Below are 25,009 nucleotides of genomic sequence, written 5' to 3' on the forward strand. Positions count from 1 at the left end.
TCGGCCCTACCCTGAGTGTGACTGAGGGTGGCATCGCAACCTCCCAATCTGCCCTGCTCTGTGCATGACAGGGGAAGGCGCCCCAAGTCCCCAATCGGCCCTGCTCTGAGCCCGACCACGGGCTGCACCTAGGGATTGGGCCTGCCCTCTGCCACCCGGGAGTAGGCCTAAGCCAGCAGGTTGTTATCTCCCGAGGGGTCCCAGACTGCGAGAGGGCACAGGCATGGCTGAGGGACCCTCCCACCCCCGAGTGCACAAATTTTTGTGCACTGGGCCTCTAGTATGTTAATATTTTCAAGGCTCCATTATATTCCTTTTATGCATCACATAGGCAAGGTTGTATCAAGGTTTATTTAAAGATCAATATGATAATGTATATAAAGAATTTGTGCCAGTCCTTGACACACTAGGCTAAATACTTATCCTTTAGAAGCATACAAAAAGTACAAATCTGACTTATAAGTTCTACACACAGAAAGCTGACATGCATGTGACTTCTATAGCCATTAGATATGACTTCTGGATCTTGTATTGTACTGAGTTGTTCCTCTGGGTTACAGCTCACCATGGCCTCTGAATACACTATGATGGACCCCATCTGTCTGGTGGAAAATCAGAATAATCAGCTGACAGTAAATCCAACAGCACTGGAGATTCTAGACAAGATGTCTCAGCCTGTGGTGGTGGTGGCCATCGCAGGTCTGTATCGGACAGGAAAATCCTACCTGATGAACCGCCTGGCAGGACAGAACCATGGTGAGTGTTGTTCTGGGGTGGGGCCATATGCTTAGAGACAGGGATAACACAGACTGATCACACCTCCTTCAGGGTCATCATAAAAGAGAGCCTAACTCATTTCCTGAAAAAAAGTTGTGTCACCACCAAATAGATACCTTCAACCCCATTGTTCCACAAAACCTCACTCTTTGAGCAAGTAACAAGGGGTTCCCAACTTTACCCAAAGATCTACCCATTATTCTTGATCCCATCCATTTTGTCAGCTGAGGAGCTTGGCTCCAGCAATTGCTCCATTCCTTTCTCTCCCATCACTTTTGCCTTAAACTTCAGGACCTTTTCAACTAGGACACAAATAATGTTCAACATGTTGTTTTTAAAAAGGGATGGAAAGAACACTGGGCAACAGTATATTCTTTATATTCCATAGCTCAATGGGACTACCATCCAATTATTTGCTTCATTTCTGAATAAAACTTTGCTAAATTATACCCTCTTTTCTGTATCTGATCTTTTCCAATATGTGAACTATAGCACAGAAGAGTGCACAAAACATACACATAAAAAGTTAATAAACATAAAGTGATCCTCTGTGTAATCATGTCCATATCAAAAAATAAAACATCACCAGCACCCAAAAGCCCTAGATGTACCCTCTGACACCTCAGTAGAGCTCACCAATGTTTTGACTTTCATGGTGCATGCTTTCACTCTTCTTTTCAAAAGTGGTTTTACAAGCTGTCTATGTATTTGTAAGAATAGCTTAAATATTATATAAAGAGAAGTCCATTCAGGTATTCTTTGAAGTTTTGCTTCTTTTGCTCAACAAAAAGTTTAAGTTTTACCTAGTTTGTCATATGTATCTGTAGTTTATTTATTTTCATTACTAGAGGCCTGGTGCACAAAAATTTGTGCACTCGGGGGAGGGGGGGATCCCTCAGCCTGGCCTGTGCCCTCTCACACTCTGGTACCCCTCAGGGTATGACCACCTGCTGGCTTAGGCCAGCTCCACAGGGGATTGGGCCTAAGATAGCAATCAGACATCCCTCTGGCAGCCAAGCAGCCCTCGGGGGATATCCACTTGCCAGCATGGAGCAGACCTAAGCTTCAGTCGGACATCCTTAGCACTGCTGAGGAGGCAGGAGAGGCACCCACCACCACCAATGTACTGGAAGCCATCAGCCTGGCTTGTGGCTGAGCAGAGCTCCCCCATGTGGGAGCACACTGACCACCAGAGGGAAGCTACTGCATTGAGCATCTGCCCCCTGGTGGTGAGTGTGTGTCATAGTGACCAGTCATTCCCAGTGTTTCTGCTGTTAGGATCAGTTTGCTTATTACCCTTTTACTATATAGGATAGAGGCCTGGCGCACGGGTGGGGGCCAGCTGGTTTGCCTTGAAGGTTGTGCCGGATCAGGGTTGGGGTCCCGCTTGGGTGCCTGGCCAGCCTGGGTGAGGGGCTGATGGCTGTTTGCAGCTGGTCACACCCCCTTCAGGGTGCAGGTCCCCACTGGGGTGCCTGGCCAGCCTGGAGGAGTGGCTGATGGCTGTTTTCAGGCTGGCCACACCCCTTTCAGGGTGGGGGTCCCAACTGGGGTACCTGGCCAGTCTGGGTGGGGGGCTGAGGGCCGTTTTCAGTTTGGCGGGCGACTGAAGCTCCCAGCCTCTACATTTATTTTATTCTGGGATTTATTTACCTTCTATAATTGAAACATTGTTGCTGTCACTGGAGCTGAGCTCCAGCTCCAGCTCTGAGGCCCACGGCCTGCTGAAAGCAGGTATCTGGGGTTTGTTTAGCTTCTATAATTGAAACTCTGTTGTTTTCGGAGCTCAGAGCCAGGCTGTGGCAGGTGGGGAACCCTGGCTTCCTCCATCACTGGAGCAAGTAAACCTCATGATCGTTTCAGCTGCGTGGCTGCCGGCCGCCATCTTAGTTGGCAGTTAATTTGCATATCGCCCTGATTAGCCAATGGGAAGCGTAGTGGAGGTATGGTTAATTACCCTTTTTGTCTTTTATTAGATAGGATTTTATAGTATGCTATTTTGAGAAGATACTATCATTTATTTACCCATTTGATGTAGTTTTCTACTTTTATGAATGATGCTGATATAAATATCTTGTTTGTATACCCTGGTGCACATGTACACAAATTACCTTGTGTGACAGGCCCAGACATAAAATTGCTGGGTCATTAAGTATATATGTTGTCAGCCTTTCTAGATGCTCTCAAACAGCTTTTCAAACTTTACATGCAATGTATACATTTATTAGCAGTAATTGAGAATTCTCCACATCCTCATAAAACTTTGTAAAAGACTTTTAAAATTTGATGACCTGATGTCTGTATAGGTGCATATATTTTCTTCATTACAAATAAGTTTGAGCATCTTTTCACATATTAATTTTCTCTTTGTGTTTCCTATTTCCTGAGGTCATTTTTCTTTTCTATTGGGTTGTCTTTTTCTGTTCTTACTGATCTTTAGAGCAATCTGCCTATGTCCTGTAACTCATTTCTCTCTATGAAGACCCCACACCATTTTTTCTTCAAATGTCTTCCCCCATGTCTCATCAGCTCAGCACCATTAGGAGTTAAACCCCAATACACTGAACTGCAATGATTAATAGCAATAACTCTCATTGTCCTCTCCCTGAGTCTCTTTCTGTCTCTCTCCTTCTCTCCCTTTCCTCCCTTTCTCCATTTCTCCTTTTTGCTTCATAATCTTTCCCATTTGCTTCCAACAAAACATTTTTTCTCCATCTTTCCATTAGAGAAATTCTAGACCACCTATCAGGGGAGAACACCTTTTCTTGCCTGTCTTAAATTAATGAAAAGTTCTTTTTTGAGAACCCTAAGGGAGAGATATCAGTTAAATTCTACACAAGATAACATCAGGTGGTAACGAGGTTGTGTTTCATTGCTGAGAAAGTCCCACACCTTGAAATATTTTAGCACATGTAGGTATCTACACTAATGAAAGACAAACATGCAAATTGACAGTACCTTTGCTATGCCTTAAACCATGCCCACTGGCCAATCAGAGCAACTATATGCAAATTAACCCAACTAAGATGGCGGCCGGCAGCCACGGAGCTTGAGTAAGCAGGATGCTTGGTTGCCCCAATGATGGAGGAAGCCAAGCTTTCCACCTGCCACTGCGGCTCTGAGCTCCACTCAAAGCAACAAAGTTTCAATTATAGAAGGTAAATAAACCCCAGATACCTGCTTTCAGCCGTCTGTGGCCATGGAGCTGGCTTGAGCAGGAGGCTTCCCTCCCCAACCCCCGATCCAGCTGGCTCTGAGCTACTCTCTAGTCTACAAAGTTTCAATTATAGAAGGTAAATAAATCCCAGAATAAAAAAAAAGAAAGAAAAAAAGGAGAGGCTGGGAGCTTCCGTCGCCGGGGGGCTTGGCCAGCCTTAAAATGGCCCTCAGCCCTTCACCCAGACTGGCCAAGCACTGCATTGGGCCCCCCACCCTAAAGGGGGTGTAGCCAGCCTGAAAACAGCCATCAACCCCTCACCTAGGCTGGCCAAACCTCTGTGGGGTGAGGGTCCCCACTGGTGGGGGGGCTTGACCAGCCTGCAAAAAGCCATCAGCCCCTCACCCAAGCTGGCCAGGCACCCCTACCCTGATCTGGGACACCCTTCAGGGCAAACCAGCCGGCCCCCACCCATGTACCAGGCCTCTATCCTTTATAATAAAAGGGAAATATGCAAACTGACCCTAACAGCAGAACAACTGGGAATGACTGGTCACTATGACACACACTGACCACCAGGGAGAGGACAGATGCTCAATGCAGGAAATGCCCCCTGGTGGTGAGTGCGCTCCCACATGGGGGAGCTCTGCTCAGCCACAAGCCAGGCTGATGGTTGCCAGTACAGCAGTGGTGGTGGGAGCCTCTCCCGCCTCCTCAGCAGCACTAAGGATGTCTGACTGCAGCTTAGGTCTGCTCCATGCTGGCAAGTGGACATCCCCCAAGGGCTGCCGGGCTGCCAGAGGAATGTCTGACTGTTAGCTTGGGCCCAATCCCCCAGGGAGTGGGCCTAAGCCAGCAGGTGGACATCCTCCGAGGGGTCCCAGACTTCAAGAGGGCATAGGCCGGGCTCAGGGACCCTCCTAAGTGCACAAATTTTTGTGCACCAGGCCTCTAGTAGTCAATAATATTGTAAGAACTATGTACTGTGCCAGCTGGGTCTTTGGAATATTAGTAGGAACACTTTGCAAAGTATGTGATTGCCTAGCCACTATGCTGTACAACTAAAACTAATACAAAATAATGTTGAAAGTATACTGCAATCTAATAAACCACAATACCTGAATTGTGATTCTACCACCCAACAGAAAAAAAAAACAAAACAAAAAAAGATTTGGACTCAATCAAGGTCTAGGAGGATTACCAGGTCATTACACTTTCTCCTTGTTCACAACTTTCTTTGAGGGTTTTTAACTCATAACTGAGAATGATGATTTCCAATTACACCTACCATTTCTCCTGGGGGCACTGGGAGTTCAGATTACTCTGTATTAATTAGCAAACAGTCAAATACTATCAAGATGTAGAAGAATGCAGACTATCTCAGGCTTTATACCCTCTCTGTAGAGACCTCAGTGGATTGCTGAGAAAGTCCCAAGCCTCAAAATTGAGTGGCTTGAGCCAAGCTGAACTAACCTCCCCTACACATTCCATCATTTCCATTTTTAGTACCCATTGAAGGAAACATTGGCCTATGGTGGGTGTTAAAAATGTTAAACTGTTAGACAAGATATATCACACAGGTTCTTGGATATACCTCTCACATGTTCCCCACCTGTAGTTTTAAGACTTTTGAAAGAGAAACAACCACGTTTCACAGGTGTTTTATGCCTTCACTTCTATTATATCTCCATCTGAGGCAGGAGAAAACAAACAAACAAACAAAAACACATTATCATTTCATTGCAAAAGAGCGAAGAAATGAGAAAAATACAGGAAGAAAAGGGAAGAAAAAATCCAACAAAGCTGATTATCAGTCCACTTCCTGGCAGGACACACAAGAACCTCTCAAAGGCTAACTAACGAGTGTTTATTAGAGGGACACATACAAGGACATAAGCATGTCACAGGGAATTAATAGGAGATGAGAAATCACCCAGAGGGTGGCAATAACAATGGCTAGAGAACTATAGTCATTCCTATAGCCTGAACAGCCAAGCATAAAGGAAAACCAGAATGTGGCAAAGATCAGCACTTTTGGATGGAGTGAAATGAAAGGGCTGTGACCCACTACCAGTGGTTCTCAACCTTCTGGCCCTTTAAATACTGTTCCTCATGTTGTGACCCAACCATAAAATTATTTTCGTTGCTACTTCATAACTGTAATGTTGCTGCTGTTATGAATCCTAATATCTTGTATGCAGGATGGTCTTAGGCGATCCCTGTGCAAGGGTCATTCAACCGCCAAAGAGGTCGTGACCCACAGGTTGAAAACTGCTGCTTCAGTAACAGAAACACTGGGACAGGGTGGCTCACTAGTCTCATGCTGGTGCCTCCCACTGGTAGAACACTAGAATCTGTAGGACAAGGGAGCTCTTCAGTGTCAAAAAAAGACTATGAAGGTCAATAGAGGTTACATTAATTTTGTAATGTGATATAGCTTGAGCCATTGATAGTATGGAGTGAATAGGAAACAAAGTGTTTCTTGAGAAGGTCCTTAACATGAATAAAGGGTGGATAGGATGCTCTTACGGAAATAAAAGAAACCTTCCTCCTAGCCTGGCATTCACATTCTGATAGTTTTAACCAATGTAACCTATGGGCAGCCTGGACTATCTGCTGTTACTCTATAGCGCTTTCTCCTCTTCCCTTGCAGGTTTTCCTCTTGGCTCCACAGTGCGGTCTGAAACCAAGGGCATCTGGATGTGGTGTGTACCCCATCCCTTTAATCCCAACCACACTCTGGTCCTTCTAGACACTGAAGGCCTGGGTGATGTGGAAAAGGTAAGGCAAAGAGTCTTCTTTGTTCTTCATAGTCCACTTTCACTTTAATTTGTAACCTTAATTCAACTTCTATGATCTATTTCTATAAACTGAAAATCCAATTAAGAATAATGAGGTTAAATTTTGTTTCCTTGAATTTCATTCTTGGAAACTCAATAGTTTCATTATTAGATATATATCTTCTTATTTCTACTCTTGATTGAAAGTTACAAGATAACAAATACTTAGTGAGCATCTAAATTATCAGGTTTTGTGTTAAGTAGTACAGATATGCATGATTGAGGAAAAGGTCCAGAGCCTAGTTGGTAGATATGAAATAAGCAGTGCTATTAGTACAGGGTATAATGGATACAAGGAGTGGTATATTTAACTGGTCGTCAGGATAAGAAAAACATCCTGGAGGAAGCTATAATTATGGGATCAATGCACTCTAGTAGTTAAGGTGCCTGGGGTTGATGGTCTTGAAGGTAGGAAATATAAAAATGGGGTTTCATTAAAATAACATATTTAATAATCTCCAAAAACACTTCAGCTACACGATACACATTAATTAATGTTTTAGTCCAAGTCTCTGGGCTTTACAGATGAATTCCTGCCTGACTTCTATATATTCATGAGCTAGACCAGTGATGGCGAACCTCTGACACACGAACTCATTTTTTGGTTGATTTTTCTTTGTTAAATGGCATTTAAATATATAAAATAAGTATCAAAAATATAAATCTTTGTTTTACTATGGTTGTAAACATCAAAAAATTTCTGTATGTGACATGGCACCAAAGTTAGGGTTTTTCAAAATGCTGACACGCCGAGCTCAAAAGGTTCGCCATCACTGATGCTAGACCCACCAAAAGCATGATAAATGTGATAATTTTAGGTATTATGTCTTTGCTGTGTTAGTTGCAGTCAATCTTGTATCCTTATTTGTATTAGCCAGAGGATGAAGTCAGAATAGGAGTGATGAATCTTTGGCTTCCATTACCCAAAAAGGAGTAGGGGCAGGATTTTAGATATTTTTAATTTTCATATTAATTTTTAATTAAATTTATTGGGGTGGCACTGGTTAACAAATATATACAGGTTTCAGGTGCACAATTCTACAGCACAGTAACTGTACACTATATTTACCACCCGAAGTCACGTCTCTATCCATCACCATTTATCCCTCTTATTTCCTCCCCCAACTTCTCCCACCCCTCCCTAGTAGTCACCACACTGCTGCCTTGTACATGAAATCTTTCTTTTTTTTTTCTTTTTTCTCAATACCTCCACCTCCAGCCCCCATCCCCTCACCCACCTCCAACAATTGTCAGCCTGCTCTCTATCTATGAGTCTGCCTCTATGTTGCTTGTTGGTTCACTATGTTCATTAGATTTCACATATGAATGGAATCATATGATACTTGTCTTTCTCTGACTGGCTTATTTCATTTAGCATAATTCAGGTTTAAAGCACTCAGTAATGACCTCCATATAAGCCCAAGGTGGTTTACTCATTGCTAACAGATTGTAGTTTACTAAACCTTCTTCTTTTTAGCTGATTACATTTGTAAAGGAGCCAAAACAGAACTGTCAACTGATAGCAGCAGAAATACTTGCTGTCCTTACAACTCTAGTGTCTTTGGCAGTACCCAATTCTATTGCATAGTCTCTCATGATTTAGCCTGAGTGTGTTATGTTCAGCCTCATCATCTATTCCTACCACACACAAAACCACTACTTCAATCAAATAAAATAACATGCTATACCTTTGTATTAACACACTCTCTGACAATTCTGATTGGCTTCTGTAGATCCTTCCACAAACCTGGTCCTTTTCTCTCCAGAATTCCACATTCTGTCCTTTCTTTAAAGCAAAGGCCTACTATTTTCAACTAATGGGATTGTATCTCATTGAGACATATCCCTTCTTGCCCTGAAATCACAAAGTAATTTTTCTGGGTTTTGTATTCCCATTTGCCTTTTATATTATAACATTGGCTTGCACTCCTGGCAGAGCTGATCACCTTGGATGCATTTACATGTTACCATGTACATTTGAGTTTCCAGCGAGTCATCTCTGAAAGTCAGAGATTGCCCTGTGAAATTTTATATCCCCAAACTAAATGTGGCATCTGGAATTTTTTTGATGCACAACAAGAAGTTCGTGAATTTAATTGACTAGCATTTGTGTCACTAATAAGCTCATGATCAAGAGAAAGTTGCAAAAAATCATTACCCACTTATCATTGCATACTTCTATGTTCTTGGGACTCTTTTAAATATTTGGCACACATTTACATTGTCATTCACTTCTTTTAATTGCTAAAGAACAAGAGCCATGAGAGGCGACAATGTGAATACCCAAAATGAGGTTTGAATTTACCACTATCTTCACAGTTTATGTTATTTGCCCTACTGTTCAGTTTTAGTAGAGCTGACGTAGTGCATGAACAACTGAACAAGAGAATGAACTGTAGACACCTCAGTCCCCTTCTGTGCACTTTCTAGGGTGACTCAAAGAATGACTCATGGATCTTTGCCCTGGCCGTGCTTCTGAGCAGCATGTTTGTCTACAACAGCATGAACACCATCAACCACCAGGCCCTGGAGCAGCTGCAGTATCCTTCCAGGAAATGAACCACCATGTGACATGGAGTCTATGGGAATGTAACTGAGACTATTTTGTTATTGTTTTCATTCTTTTTTCCTCATGTCAATAATTGTGGTTGAGGAGAAAGGGACACTGGGTGAATGGGACTGTTCAAAAAATTATTTCTGGGTGTGATCTGGAAATTTTGGCAGGGAAACATTTCTCATTCCTTAGCTAAGATCTCAGCTATGTGACTGAACTAACAAAGCTAATCAGGGCAAAATCCTCCCCCGGCTCTGGTGAAGCAGGTGACTCAGACGAGTTTGTGAGTTTCTTTCCAGACTTTGTTTGGGTTGTACGAGATTTCATGCTGGAGCTGAAGTTACATGGACGCACCATCACTGAAGATGAGTACCTGGAGCATGCCTTGGAGTTGGTTTCAGGTATCAGAGGATGGTCTGGGAGGTGGAAGTATAACATTTGACTCTTCGTTTAGAGCTCATGTTATATTTCAGAGGACTATAACATAAGGTTCTATACGGCAATCTCTGACTTTCAGAAATGACTTGTTGGGGTGTAAATACACATGGCAACATGCAAATGCCTCAAAGGTGATCAACTCTGCCAGTAGTGAAACCCAATGTAGGATGTGATCAGTGAACCCTATGATACAATTCTTAAGGTCAATTTTTATTTTTTATTGCATTGAGGTCTGTGCTAATGGCGATATGAATATGACAGGTTGGGTATGGTTTTAATTGTTATCAATACTGAAAAAACACAAGTGACTAAAATTTAAGCTGGCTGAGGAAATGCAATATCCAACATTGTACCAAAGATTTTAGGAAAATTTACACCATGAAAAATCTGAGGAGAGCAACCAGTGCTAAGATGTCTTAGGGCTCAAATACTTGTGTTCTGGTTAAGTTTAGAGCTCCTCTGCTTCTATTTGAAGAAAAATGCCCATCAATATAGAAGACAGGATCACAAAGATATCAAATGACTCATTTTTAAAATGTATTTCATGTTGTCTGTTTTAATGGCCCAAAAATTAATATATTCTTCTAGTAAGACTATAAAATCATTCATTACCTCTCTCATATAGTCTCACTCTCTTCATTCTATAGCCTGTTACCAGGTTAATAGAATAAATTCATTACACAGAATTGATTTAGCAGAGAGAAAAATGGGTGGTACCTAGATGAATGTCAATTTTTGCTTATTTAATATTTTATTTATTTATTCAAGAATCATTTATTGAACAACTGATATATGCCCAGAATTACTCAGTGTGACATTGTCACATCCAATATAATCTGAGATAGAGAACAGGTGAGATCTTTAAGTAGCATTACATTAAGCTTATATATATATACACTAGAGGCCCGGTGCACAAAAATTTGTGCACTCGGGGTTGGGGGGGGGGGAGGTCCCTTAGCCCGGCCTGTGCCCTCTCGCAGTCTGGGACCCCTCGGGGGGAAAACCCCTTGCTGGTTTATGCCTGCTTCCCAGGGGATTGGGCGTAAGCTGGCAATCAGACATCCCTCTGGCAGCCCGGCAGCCATCGGGGGATGTCCACTTGCCAGCAGAGAGAAGACCTAAGCTGCAGTCAAACAACCTTAGCGCTGCTGAGAAGGCAGGAGAGGCTCCTACCACCACCGCTGTACTGGCAGTCATCAGCCTGGCTTGTGGCTGAGCAGATCTCCCCCTGTGGGAGCACACTGACCACCAGAGCGCAGCTCCTGCATTGAGCGTCTGCCCCCTGGTAGTGAGTGTGTGTCATAGCGACGAGTCATTCCCAGTCTTTCTGCTGTTAGGGTCAGTTTGCATATTACCCTTTTAATTATATAGGATAGAGGCCTGGTGCACGGGTGGGGGCTGGCTGGTTTGCCCTGAATTGTGTTCTGGATCAGGGTGGGGGTCCCGCTTGGGTGCCTGGCCAGCCTGGGTGAGTGGCTGATGGCTGTTTTCAGCTGGTCACACCCCCTTCAGGGTGGGGGTCCCCACTGGGGTGCCTGGCCAGCCTGGATGAGGGGCTGAGGGCTGTTTTCAGGCTGCCTGCACCCCCTTCAGGGTGGAGGTCCCCACTGGGATGCCTGGCCAGCCTGAGTGAGGGGCTGAGGGCTGTTTTTAGGCGGGGCAAAGCCTGCAACTGAAGCTCCCAGTCTCTCCTTTTTTTCTTTTTTTTTTTAATTCTGGGATTTATTTACCTTCTGTAATTGAAATTTTGTTGCGGCTCCAGCTCCAAAGCCTGCTGGCTGAAAGCAGGTATCCGGGGTTTGTTTAGCTTCTATAATTGCAACATTGTTGCTTAGACTGGAGCTCAGAGTCGGGCTGCAGCAGGCGGGGATCCTTGGCTTCCTCCATCACTGGAGCAACCAAGCCTCCTGTTCGCTTCAGCTGCCTGGCTGCTGGCCGCCATCTTTGTTGGCAGGTAATTTGCATATCGCCCTGATTAGCCAATGTGAAGCATAGCAGAGGTATGATTAATTACCATGTTGTCTATTATTAGATAGGATATTGTCTGTATTTGTTATTTTGATTTTTAGAAGTTGTTCTTTACTGTTCTGAGTATTGTCTGTCCTGGCAATATCTTAAATTGCCACATCTACCAGGAAATGTTTGACTCTAACTTTAGAACCCACATTATATTTCTGACATGAGGACTATAATATCAAAAGTATTTCTGACAATATGGGGAGATTAATCTATCATTCAAAAATATCTAATTAATAGTCAAAACTTTGGACACGATGGAAGGTCTAAAGGATACAATCATAAGTTCCTTGAGATAGGATGAATGCCTCCATGCCTCTTCTTCTTCCTTAGAAGTATTTCTTTTATTCCTGGCTTTGCACAAAAAATAAAAATAAATCTGTTTGGAGGAGATTAGCATTGTGTTCATTTTCATTACTTAATAGAAGGATATATGAAAGCACCAGAGAAACAATGATGCAAAGAACCCTAGAAATGTATGTCCTTTCCTGAAGACTGTCTTACCAATCACTGTTCTTTTTTATTTATTTTTTTCCCTACAGGCGAGAATCCCAAAATCCAGCATTCCAACATGCCTAGAAAGTATATCAGGAAGTTCTTTCCCAAGCGAAAGTGCTTTGTTTTTGAACGTCCTACAAATGACAAAAACTTGTTACAACATATGGAGGGGGTGTCAGAAAACCAACTGGAGTGCAGTTTCCAGGTTCAATCCAAAAATTTCTGTAACTATATCTTCACAGCTGCAAAAACCAAGACTCTCAGAGAAGGAATCATTGTCACTGGAAATCGTGAGTCTCCTTTGTTACAGCATGTCCTGCATTTTTCTTCATGTGATGAAGCTGTGACTGTGCTCAGGATTTGTCAGTAGTTCTGTTTCCTGCTCTATGGGATATGGGAATGCAGAGATTCAGGCCACACATTTAAGTTTTTCATTAAAGTTTCCCTATATGAGGGATTATTGAAGCCTAATGTATCTCATGAAACTAATATACTAATGACATAAGCGCATCCTGTTGTTAAGGAGAGGAATCTGCATGATGATGACAAGACCAATGAGATGAGTGTATCTTGGCGAGGATACAGAAGATATTGTGTGAATTTACACCATTTATGAAAAATATAGAGCAGAACATAAGCCACTGAAAGTTCATATAGCTTGAGAATAAAATTTAAATATAGCCTTATGTACAGGGCTATATTCATAGATCTATACCACTAGAGCATAGATACAGTGTTATGGGCTGTGTTGTACCCATGCTTGATTTAATATTTTAGTCACCATCCTGAAATGTTTGATGATTTTTTTATATGGGCCCAAATTTTAATTAGGAATGTTGCCCACCAAATTATCTAATTTACCTATCTGTAAAATAAACACTTTTAAAATTTATTTTTATTGAAAAATGGTTCCAAGAAACTCTTGAATATATTGGTTGAAATCATTAAGCTTAAATTATCATGAGATGAATTTGAGAACCATAAAAGAGACAGTGTATAGGAGATACAATGATGTTATTACAAGGAAGAAGATTTATCCTATATAATAAAAGACTAATATGCAAATTGATCAAACTGCAAAACAACTAATCACTATGACATGCACTGACCACAAAGGAGCAGACCCTCAAAGCAGGAGCCGCCCCTTGGTGGTCAGTGCGCTCCCACAGGGGGAGTGCTGCTCAGCCAGAAGCCAGGCTCATGGCTAGCAAGAACAAGAGTGGGGGCAGGAGCCCTGACCGGTTTGGCTCAGTGGATAGAGCATTGGCCTGCAGACTCAAGGGTCCTGGGTTCGATTCCAGTCAAGGGCATATACCTTGGTTGCAGGTACATCCCCAGTGGGGGGTGTACAGGAGGCAGCTGATCGATGTTTCTCTTTCATTGATTTCTTCTAACTCTCTATCCTTCTCCCTTTCTCTCTGTAAAAAATTAATAAAGTATATTTAAAAAAGAAGAGTGGTGGCAGGAGCTTCTCCCGCCTCTGAGGCAGTCATAAGGAGCAGGGAACTGAGCAGTAAAGAGCAGCAGGCAGGTGAGCAATAAGGAGCAAGGGGTCCTGGACTGTGAAAGGGTGCATGCCAGGCCGAGGAACCCCCCTGCAGTGCACAAATCTCATGCACTAGCCCTCTAGTATAGTATATAAAGGAGGAGGAGACAAGAATGAGGACAAGGAAGAAGATGAGAAGGAAAGGAAAAAAGACAAAACAGAAATTTTCATTTCAATAAAATTGTTACTTTTAGAAGAGAGATCTCTAAAGCTTGTGAAATAGTGAGTAAGAATTTCCTGCCATTCCTCAAATATCATGTGTCATTCAGGGCTGGGGACCTTGACAAAGACCTATGTGGATGCCATCAACAGTGGAGCAGTGCCTTGTTTGGAAAATGCAGTGATAACTCTGGCTCAGCGTGAGAATTCTGCAGCCATGCAGAAGGCAGCCGACCACTACAGCAAGCAGATGGCCCAGAGAGTGAGCTTCCCCACAGACACTCTGCAGGAACTTCTGAACCTGCACGAAACCTGTGAGAAGAAAGCCATTGCAATCTTCTTGAAGCATTCCTTCAAAGATAACAACCAGGTGTTCCAAAAGAAGCTTCAGGTAATAGGTCTTAGCATATATCTTCCTAATTTCTGTTCTTCTTGATCAACGGCTACAAATTCCCATTTTCCCCATAGTTCATATATTTCTTATTTTAAAAAGTTTAGATTCATGTGAGTGACTGGGCTCTATAGACTACCATTCATCCTTTTTCTGAATGATTGGTTCTTTATTTCCATTATGGCAAAGCAACCTAATATGTGCTTATTAATAGAAACACTCAAGTTATTATGTAAAAATTCTTCAGGTGAGTTCCTAGCACAAGATGTGTGGGTGTTCTTCTCTGTTTACCAAGAGCTGGAAACAAGATTCAGATGTTGTACACCTGAAACCAATATAATATCATTAGGAGGGTCATTTGGCCTCCTTGCCATATTCAAGGCAGCAATGGTGCATTGTATCCTTGTCTTGTTTCTAATACCTTTGACTACTTCTCTGCTACCAACTAGAGAAAACAACTTTTAAAGACTCATGTGTTTATATATGCCCACTTGAGTAATCTCCATTTCTCATTTTTTTTAGTTAATATCGCATCACAAATTCTTTTTTTTAATTGTTTTATTGCTTAAAGTAATACAAAGAGTATTACATATGTCTCCTTTTTGTCCTGCCCTTGACAATCCCCTGGCCTCCCCTGCCCCACACTGTCTTATGTCCATTGGTTATGCTTATATGCATGCATACAAGTCCTTCGGTTGATCTCTTACTCCCCCCTCCTACCCCCCAACCCTCCCCAGCCTTCCCACTGTAGTTTCACAGTCTGTTCGAGGCTGCTCTGCCTCTGTATCTATTTTTGTTCATAAGTTTATAATAGTCTTTATTATCCATAAATGAGTGAGATTATGTGGTATTTTTCCTTCATTGACTGGCTTATTTCACTTAGCATAATGCTTTCCAATTCCATCCATGCTGTTGCAAATGGTAAGAATTCCTTCTTTTTTACAGCAGCATAGTATTCCATCGTGTAGATGTACCACAATTTTCTAATCCATTCATCTACTGATGGGCACTAAGGCTGTTTCCAGATCTTAGCTATGGTGAATTGTGCTGCTATGAACATAGAGGTGCATATATCCTTTCTGATTGGTGTTTCTGGTTTCTTGGGATATATTCCTAGAGGTGGGATCACGGGGTCAAATGGGAGTTCCATTTTTTAGTTTTTTGAGGAAACTCCATACTGTCTTCCATAGTGGCTGCACCAGTCTGCATTCCCACCAGCAGTGCATGAGTGTTGCTTTTTCTCCACATCCTCTCCAGCACTTGTCGTTTGTTGATTTGTTGATGATAGCCATTCTGACAGGTGTGAGATGGTATCTTGTTGTTTTGATTTGCATCTCTCGGATGATTAGTGACTTTGAGCATGTTTTCATATGTCTCTTGGCCTTCCTTATGTCTTCTTTCAAAAAGTGTCTATTTAGGTCCTTTGCCCATTTTTTGATTGGATGGTTTATCTTCCTTTTGTTAAGTTGTATGAGTTCCCTATAAATGTTGGAGTTTAAACCCTTATCGGTGATAACATTGGCAAATATGTTCTCCCATGCAGTGGACTTTCTGGTTGTTTTGTTGATGGTTCCTTTTGCTGTGCAGAAGCTTTTTATTTTGATGTAGTCCCATTTGTTTATTTTCTCTTTAGTTGCCAATGCCCTAGGAGCTGCATCGGTGAAGAAATTGCTTTGTCATATGTCTGAGATTTTGTTGCCTTTGGATTCTTCTAGTATTTTTATGGTTTCCTGCCATACATTTAAGTCCTTTATCCATTTTGAGTTTATTTTTGTGTATGGTGTAAGTTGGTGATCTAGTTTCATTTTTTTGCATGTATCTGTCCAATTTTCCCAACACCATTTATTGAAGAGACTATCTTGACTCCATTGTATGTTCTTGCCTCCTTTGTCAAATATTAATTGAGCATATTGTTTTGGGTCAATTTCTGGGCTCTCTATTCTATTCCATTGATCTATATGTCTGTTCTTGTGCCAGTACCAGGCAGTTTTGAGAACAGTGGTTTTGTAATACAGCGTGATATCTGGTATTGAGATCCCACCTACTTTGTTCTTTCTCAGCATCACTGCAGCTATTTGGGGTCTTTTTTTATTCCAGATGAATTTTTGGAGAGTTTGTTCTAGGTCTGTGAAATATGCCATTGGTAATGGGAAGTGTGTTGAATTTATGGATTGCTTTGGGTAGTATGGACATTTTAATGATGTTAATTCTACCAGTCGAAGAACATGGTATGTTCTTCCATCTGTTTATGTCTTCCTCTATCTCTTTTTTCAACGTCCTGTAGTTTTCTGAGTAGAGGTCTTTTACCTCTTTAATTAAGGTTATTCCTAGGTATCTTAATTTGTTTGGTACGATGGTAAATGGGATTATTTTTTTAGTCTCTCTTTCTGTAAGTTCACTATTGGTGTATAGAAATGCCATAGATTTCTTGGCATTAATTTTGTATCCTGCTACATTGCCAAGAGTAATCTCGATTTCTTAAAATGAGCCAGTGCCATGTAAAAAAATCTAATCAGATGATCAATATTTAGTATATGCACAGGCCTAGAGACTGTCATGTATGGATGCCAGGAGAGAGAACTCTTGAGGACAACATAATTCTGCCTCATAAAAACACCTTCACCTTGTTTTTGAGTCTGTCATTGACCATCCTACGAGTTACAAAACTGTCACTGCAATACAGAAGAAAACAAATAAAATTGTAATTTTTCAGGTATAGCAAAAAATTTATTTTCCTGTATTTCTATACAATCAAGCCCTCATTATAATAGTTCATGAGAAGTTCAAAACTCTGTTCAGTGATCACTTATCTCATTAGTGGACAATTCGTTTACTGTGTATATATTTTTATCCATAGCAATCTAAGTTTGCAGAGGAAAGTCTACTTCCAGTTATATTGAACTTTCCATTGCTCATTGCTGGGCCACTGTTAATCCTATGACTGATAAAGGAATCTTGATAATACTGGATTACATATTTGATATTTGCTAACAGAGTTGAATTTAAAGGTTCCCATTAAAGAAAAAACAATGTTTATGTCTATGTAAGGTGACTACAATAATTAGACATTGTGGTGACCATTTTGCAATGTATATAAATATCAAACCATTCATTGGACACCTGAAGCCAATATAATGTAATATCTCAATTGAAAAAATAAAGGAACCCTGGTGTTCATGTCTACCAACACCATCATTTCACAAATGTTGAGCCTGAACCCAAGAGAACTGAGGAACTTTCCACAGGTCACACAACGAATTGGTCTAAACTGTGACTAAAATGAGCTTCTTAACCATGGTCTATGGTTCCATGCTCCAGTCCAACTTGATGCCATCAAACTGCTTCTTCCAAGAGGATCACACTTGGCTCTTCCCTTCTAACAGTCTCTTTCCTTTGTATTTCGGCACATTTCTGTGGCAGGACATCATAAAGAAAAAGAAGAAAAAATTATTGCTGAAGAATGAAGAGGAATCTCTCAAATATTGCCAGGCTCAACTTACACAGCTTTCAGAGCAGCTGATGGAAGGCGTTTTGAGAGGAACTTTCTCTGTACCTGGAGGATACATTCTTTACTCAGAGGAAATGAATAAGATTGAAAGGTCCTATGAATTGGTGCCCAGGAAAGGAGTGAAGGTGATTAATAAAATGAGGGGGAAGACTAGCCAATAGAGTCAGAGAGTGTTTGTGGGTTCTTTTGAAAATCTAAGACAATAGGACCATTTGTGAAGACATAGCAAAGCATAGCGATATCTGTACATTTTTACCTTTTACATCTACAATTAGTTAAATACTCTTAAATAAGCCAGAATTTTCCCCCCTAAATATAGGATTTATTATCAGGAATGTACATGGAAGAGAACATGTCTTTCATTTAGGAAACAATGTAATAGTTTATCACTCTGTATAAGGGATACATAATTAATGAAACAATGTTCTCAACAAGCTTATGATCTTACCTAAAAAGGAAATATAAATAGTCAAGTGGATTGGTAGGATAATGATTATCATGTAAGTAAAAACCAATAGTGATGATAATAATGATAGAATGATGGTGATGGTTGATCTATATTGAGCACACACTTCTTAAAGCAAGTATATTTTTAAGTTGATCATTTAAATTGATTATCACTTTAATCTTTAGAATAATATGACTATAGGAACTAATGTCATCCCCACAATACCGTAGAGAAATGAGATGCACTGAGAACCTCATAAGTTACCCAAGAACATACAGCCAGCAAGTGGTATAGCTAGATGGGCCTGTCTGTGTACCTGCACCCAGTCAAATCTGAGGAGGAAGTGTAGCTCAGCTTCTTGGAAGAGGAGGTAGAAGCTATAAGTTGAAGTATTGATAAGTAGTATCTGAGTAAAGTAAGGGTAAATGAGCATCCAGTCTGCAGAAAAAGAATGTGCAGAGATTGCATACAATTGAAGAGTGTTTGTAGAACTGCCATAAGTGGCATCATTAAGATGAGGCTGGGGTTGCCAAGTTGGGTTTTTTCCCCCCCAACTAAAGATGTTGGATTTTCTATTGTGGCCCTTGAAGAAAGGGAACCACTGTTGGATCCTAAGAAAGATGATGAACTTGCAGGGTCAAATTTGTAGTTTTCTTGACCAATGACTTCCCCAGAAAGAATAGTCTGTGCTCCTTGTTTCCTCAGGCAATGGAGGTCCTCCAGAACTTCAAGCAGTCACAGGCTGCAACAAAGGAATCCATCCTGCAGATTGATAAGGCCCTCACTGCTGGTGGGAAGGCTCTAGAAGGTACAGGGTAGGGCTGTGATCATGGAGGGCAGGGGGGTTCCTGCAGTGCCCCTCAAAAACAAGTCCTTCTTGAAACAAGGTGCTTCCACAAAAGGTTTAAAACAATGTGGCTAAATCCAAAAATAACCAGGTGAGTTTTAATTGCTCCCTCAGGCATCCAGTGCTTTTACATCATATTCTGAAACATGTTTTGCTGGTATTGTTAGTAAGAATATTCAGCAATTCCTCTCTGTCATTTTAAAACCATTTTAGCCTTACCTCTGAAGGGTACAGCTAGTTATAACTGTAATTTTCTCCTCTTTGTAAAACCATTGTGGGACAGCCGAACAAGCCAAGACCGAGGAATTGGAAAGAAAACAGGAGTTGCTAACACAGACACTGAATGAAACACAGCAAAAAATGGAGGCTCTAGAGAGAAGCTACCAGGAAAACATTGCCCAGATGAATGAGAAGATGAAAGAGCAGAAAAACAAACTGAAAGAGCAGGAAAAAATTCTGCAGCACATGCTGATGGTAAGTCTGGGTGGGATGTGGGCAAAGCCTATAGGCTAGTCACCTAGTTCCTCATGAAGGGAAGACCAAAATGCTAAAGTCATAAACTGTAAAGTATATCTAAAGGCATATGATTCAGTGAAATGTCAAGTAAATGGGATCATTCTAAAGCCCCATGTCTTTAAGACTCAGCACCTTCTGTGGTATTAGAATTATGGGGTTCAAATAACATGGCCCAGACTCATGATCTACTGTTTGTGGTGATTACAGGGTCCTATTGTGCCCAGGTGAGTAGGACTTCAGTTCTTCGGATCTTTGGTGCAACCATCAAAGACATTTCATATAGAGCCATCTGGTCTCAAAGTATCAGATATGAAATATGGGATAATGAAAGCCCTAAATTGTGCTACATTGGTGTTCACATCAGCCTGCTCCATTCTACACACCCAGAGTAAATTTATTTTTTGCCCCTACCTGGAGTTTGATAACGCATATTCTCTGGAGAGTCAGTAGTTCCCATTATGCATAATGTATATGGTCATCCTACCTCAGTGGAATTAAGAAATAGTTAAAACTAAACCTCCATCCTTTCAAAAAAACATCCTTAGGACTGAAACATATTCCTGGCATAGGTGTCCGACCTGAGAAAGTTCCAACTCCTTCACAACCCCTGTGAGATCCTGATAAGGGAACTTAGGAAGGTATAAAACAAAGATACTCCTGCTACCAGATCATGAGGTTAGGAAATATTGGACAAAAAGAGTCAAAAAGCTATTTGAATTCTATAATAATTGTTATGTGGATGATAAAATTAAATTTAATTGAATGCATGTATTACTGGGATTTCCATAAACCCATAGTCGTCATTTCTTAATTGTAAATTCCTCTGCATCACTAGGCAGAAGAGATACAGAAGAAATACAAAGAGAAAAAGGAAGAGATGAAAAATGTGATTGAAGGTGAGAAGAGCTGAAAGCACTCCAGATATCAAAATAATAAATTGTACTTCAAAATTAAGAACTCCACTTTTTGTGAAAATCAGAATTTTCATTCTTTTAGTGAAAAGACAAGTCATAGATTGGAAGTAACTATTTGAAAATCACACATTGGATAAAGAACTTGTATCCAAGATATTTAAAGAATTCTTAAAACTCAACAAATATCTCACTAATTGGAAAAGCAAATGTCCCAAGTAAAAAGAAAAAAAATGATATCATTTAAACAGATACTTCATCAAAAGTATACTTGGATGGCAATAAGCACAGTAAACAACATCATTAGTTAGTAACATCATTACTTATCAGAAAAGTAGAAATTCAAACCACAATGAAACACCACTATGCACCTAATAGAATGGCTAGAATTAAAAAGACAAAACTTCTGAAATATTGGTAGCAATGTGGAGCAACTGGAACCCTTATACACTGCTGGTGGAAATGTAAAATGCCAAATCACTGGGGAAAGGTTGTCAGTTTCCTAAAAAGTTAAACAAATACCTACATGCAATTTAATCATTTTGATTCTACATCTATCCCCAGGAAAAATGAAAGTTTGTGCATACGATAGCTTTATTGGTAATAGCCAATAACTGAAACAATGTCCATCCACAGGTGAATGATGAACAAATTTTAACTTACGCATACAAGCGAATACTACTGAACAATAAAAAGGAATAAACTATCAATACAAAGAAGAATGTTAGATGAATCTGAAAATAAATATGTTGCATGAAAGAAGGCAGTGAAAAATGTCTACATACTGTATGATTCCTTTTATGTAAAATTCCAGAAAATGCAAGCAGTTCTATAGTGACAGGAAGCTGGGCCGTGGTCAGTGATGGGGATGAGGGTTTATGTTCAGGAGGGAGGAGTTTCCTAAGGGCATGTGAAGATGTAGATGTTTCTGAGTGATGTGCATGCTCATTACTTAATTGTAGTGGTGGTTAACAGGTGCATACATGTATGATAGGTAGATCAAATCTTATGTGACAGTATATTGCATTATTATTATACCTCAACAAAACTTTTCCAAAAACAAACAAACAAACAAAAACACTCCAGGTAATCTGAAGCCTTATAATTGTTTAATGTTAGCCATATCAGTGGACCTAAAATCAAAGAATAACAAGTATAGTTCATAGTCTTAGAGGATTTTTTTAACTATACACTTAAAATTTACATTTGAAATTACTCAGTTTTGTTTACTCAGTTCAAAAATTCTCACAAGAAGTTTTCTCTATGATGAAAGAATAAAACAAAAAACATGGGTTGAAAGGCAAAATAAGACTATAACAATTTTATCCTCATATTTCTCTCTTATTTTTCTTCCTCAGAATCTATAAGACAAATGTTGGAGGAAATGCAAAAGAAAAATGAGCAGATGATGGAAGAGGAAAAAGAGATTCATGAGGTAAAAATGAAGCAATTGATTGAGAAGATGGAGATGGAGAATTCCCAGTTCATGGCAGAGCAAGAGTGGATTCTATATCTTAAACTTTTGGCATTCAACTCTGTCATTGCCATTTTATTTTCCACTACACTGAATAAAAAATGTGCTAGAAGTTAGAGCATTATGTAAGATTAAGAATTTTTCTAGCCCAAACACTAGTAGACACTTCATTCTCATACTGCTTCTACCTGTGACCATCCCTGGTTACTAAAGGGTATTACTCGCAGGGTAAAATCTCATGGAATCCTTTATCATTAAATCACCAATAAATAGTAGCTTTCCACTGCCAGGCACTGTGCAATGACTTTACAATCAATATGTTTTCAAATCCTTATGTTAAGTTGTAGGTACTATGATATGCTCATTTTCAAATGAGGAAATTGTAATTTCATGAGGGATAAGTAATGTTTCTGAGTCCTGTCTTGTGGAAGAATAGCTGGTCTGTCTATCCTACTCAGTGGAGTTAAAGTTGATTCTCTTTCTGCCAGACCTGGTATAACTTTATCTCTGCAGGAACCCTAATGAATAGGAGGAAGACTCCGTGACCATATACACTATTAATCATGTAATTACATACTCAGGCTGTTTGTATCATCCTGTTCTCAGGCTCTACTCCAAGTCATTGTTGTGTGTAGATGTCCACCCAGAAATACAGTGTGGACTGGCACAGGCCGTGGTCTCCTCAACTTATTAACTGTTATCTTGCCTCCAAGTTTTGGAGAGTTGTACTAAGTTCCTTGATCAAACGTCTGTCATGATTCTGAATCATGTAGTAGCCTTCCCAATGGAATTCACTCATCTGTCTCACCTTCTTAGATAGATATTTGAGAGGCCACCATACCTAGATCAGAGTTGAAGGAAAAAAAGATATAATTTTCAGGAAGAGTGTGGTGCATGTGGGTGAAGAGGGCCAAGAATATGATTCTGGGTCGCTAAAAGTTTAGAAACTAGAAAAGAACAACATTTCTGTAGCTACATAGAACTCAGAAATATTAATGAAAAACAGGATACTCTGGAGCAGTGGTCGGCAAACTCATTAGTCAACAGAGCCAAATATCAACAGTACAACGATTGAAATTTCTTTTGAGAGCCAAATTTTTAAAATTTACACTATATAGGTAGGTACATTGTTATTAACTTAATTAGGGCACTCCTAAGGCTTAGGAAGAGCCACACTCAAGGGGCCAAAGAGCCTCATGTGGCTCGCAAGCCGCAGTTTGCCAACCACGGCTCTGGAGAGAGTGAAATATTAGAAATTGAGAAGTTCAATTAGTTCACAAATAAGTTTAAAAAACTCATGAAGGATTAACATAGCTATTGAAAAGGGAAATAATTTGGCTAAGGTGGGAAATGTTTTACATTGTGTGAGTTCAGTTTTCATTTTTTCTCTCAGGAAAATTTACAGTGTCTCCAGGAGAAATACAAGGAAGAGATCAAGAAACTTCAAGATGAAGTAAAGGTTTTGGAGGAGAAAATGAAAGGAACAAAATGTACCATTTCCTAAAAATGCTAGGAACATAATTTCCTAACCGGCTCCCTCCCTCCACAGGGAACAACTTGATTGAGCAACTTCTGAAGGTCACACAGTTGCCACTAAACTAAAATTAGAATCATGATGTTTGAGATATTGTTGAACCAAAAGAATTGCAAAGATGAAATAAACTACAAAAACAGTGTTTTCTATACAGAGTGATTCAATTCCTGCTGAATTATAGTAATAATGATTAGTATGATGCTTACATAGATTCTTTATTTGCAAGCATGGTTACTGAGTCTAGAGACACATTAAATTATATAATGAGATGGATTTTACAATGAGGAGATAGCAGGTGGCTTCTGTTCAGTATAGACTTGCTCCCCCTCACATACCTCACTCTCCTAGACATCCTAAACCCCTTGCTATTGCTCAAGGGTTTGGTTGGTTTTGAGATAGGGTTGGAGTGTTGTGAATTTAAGACAAAGCGGATGGAAGTGAACAAAGCCATGGTACACACTGATCATCATTCCTGCCAAGTAGTCTATGGCTCATGGGCTGGCTTCAAATCAGGGAGACCTGGGACAATTGACTGCAAGGTGCAGACAGAGCACAGTTCTTGGTTGGGTGGTGGCTACATGGTCTGTGGGTGCAGATGGGACTCTGGGATACTGGGAGAAGAAGACCTTGCCTCTGTGCAAAATGGATTTATGTGTGGATGCTTCACCCTCCCTGACTACAAAATTCTTCTGCGTAATTACTGTCCATCCACAGGCCACCCACCTCTCAGTCTTCTACTCTCTTCCTTTAGTCTGTTTCTTCCCACAATTCAAAACGTAAATTCCACAGTCATAGAAAGGGGAGTTTGAATTCAATGTTGAAGAAAATTTATTTTCATTCCTCTGAGAACCCTAACAATAATCCTGCAAAACTTAAACTAGACTCTATTGTTCTCTCTGCCCTTCTGCTTTGTGTAGGAACAATATTTTGAGGAGGGAAAAGAATATTGACCTTCAACTCACACCGTATGGAAACTAAATTTGAGATGAATCATAGTCTTAAATGTTAAAGTGAATATTTAAAAGAAAGCTTCTGGAAAAAAATAGAAGATATTTTGTAATCTTAGTGTGAAAGTGAACTCTTGTGCCCTGATGATGAGACTGAAATTGATGCTGTCACCATGAAAAACATTATGGAGATTATTACCATTAAAAATAAAAATAAATGTACTATATGATTCAGCAATTCTACTTCTGGGTATTTAGCCAGAAAAAAGGAGAAAGCACTAACTCAGAAAGATATATGTACTATATTCATTGCAGCATTATCTATAATAACCAGTATATAAAAACACTCTAAGGGTTCATCAACAACTGAATGGATAAAGAAAATGTGACATATATGTATATATAATACTCAGCCATAAGAAAAAATGAAACCGTGCCATTTGCAACA

The 25,009-nt window shown here is 40.3% G+C and overlaps 1 protein-coding gene across 1 annotated transcript; it reads left to right on the plus strand.

Annotated features, from left to right (window-relative positions):
* Positions 1 to 566: 566 nt before the first annotated feature.
* Positions 567 to 23,762, plus strand: LOC308516721 (guanylate-binding protein 7-like; the record flags this gene model as incomplete). The annotated part of the gene is made up of 12 exons (XM_081087780.1): positions 567 to 756; positions 6,588 to 6,715; positions 9,205 to 9,314; positions 9,533 to 9,729; positions 12,325 to 12,570; positions 14,096 to 14,376; positions 17,797 to 18,009; positions 19,038 to 19,140; positions 19,463 to 19,653; positions 20,531 to 20,591; positions 21,965 to 22,041; positions 23,474 to 23,762. The coding sequence occupies 12 exons, from the start codon at positions 567 to 569 to the stop codon at positions 23,582 to 23,584; spliced, it is 1,908 nt and encodes a 635-aa protein (XP_080943906.1). The 3' UTR covers positions 23,585 to 23,762.
* Positions 23,763 to 25,009: the final 1,247 nt, after the last annotated feature.

Source organism: Myotis nattereri (genome assembly GCF_964212035.1).
Source record: "Myotis nattereri genome assembly, chromosome: 3".
Taxonomy (NCBI): Eukaryota; Metazoa; Chordata; class Mammalia; order Chiroptera; family Vespertilionidae; genus Myotis; species Myotis nattereri.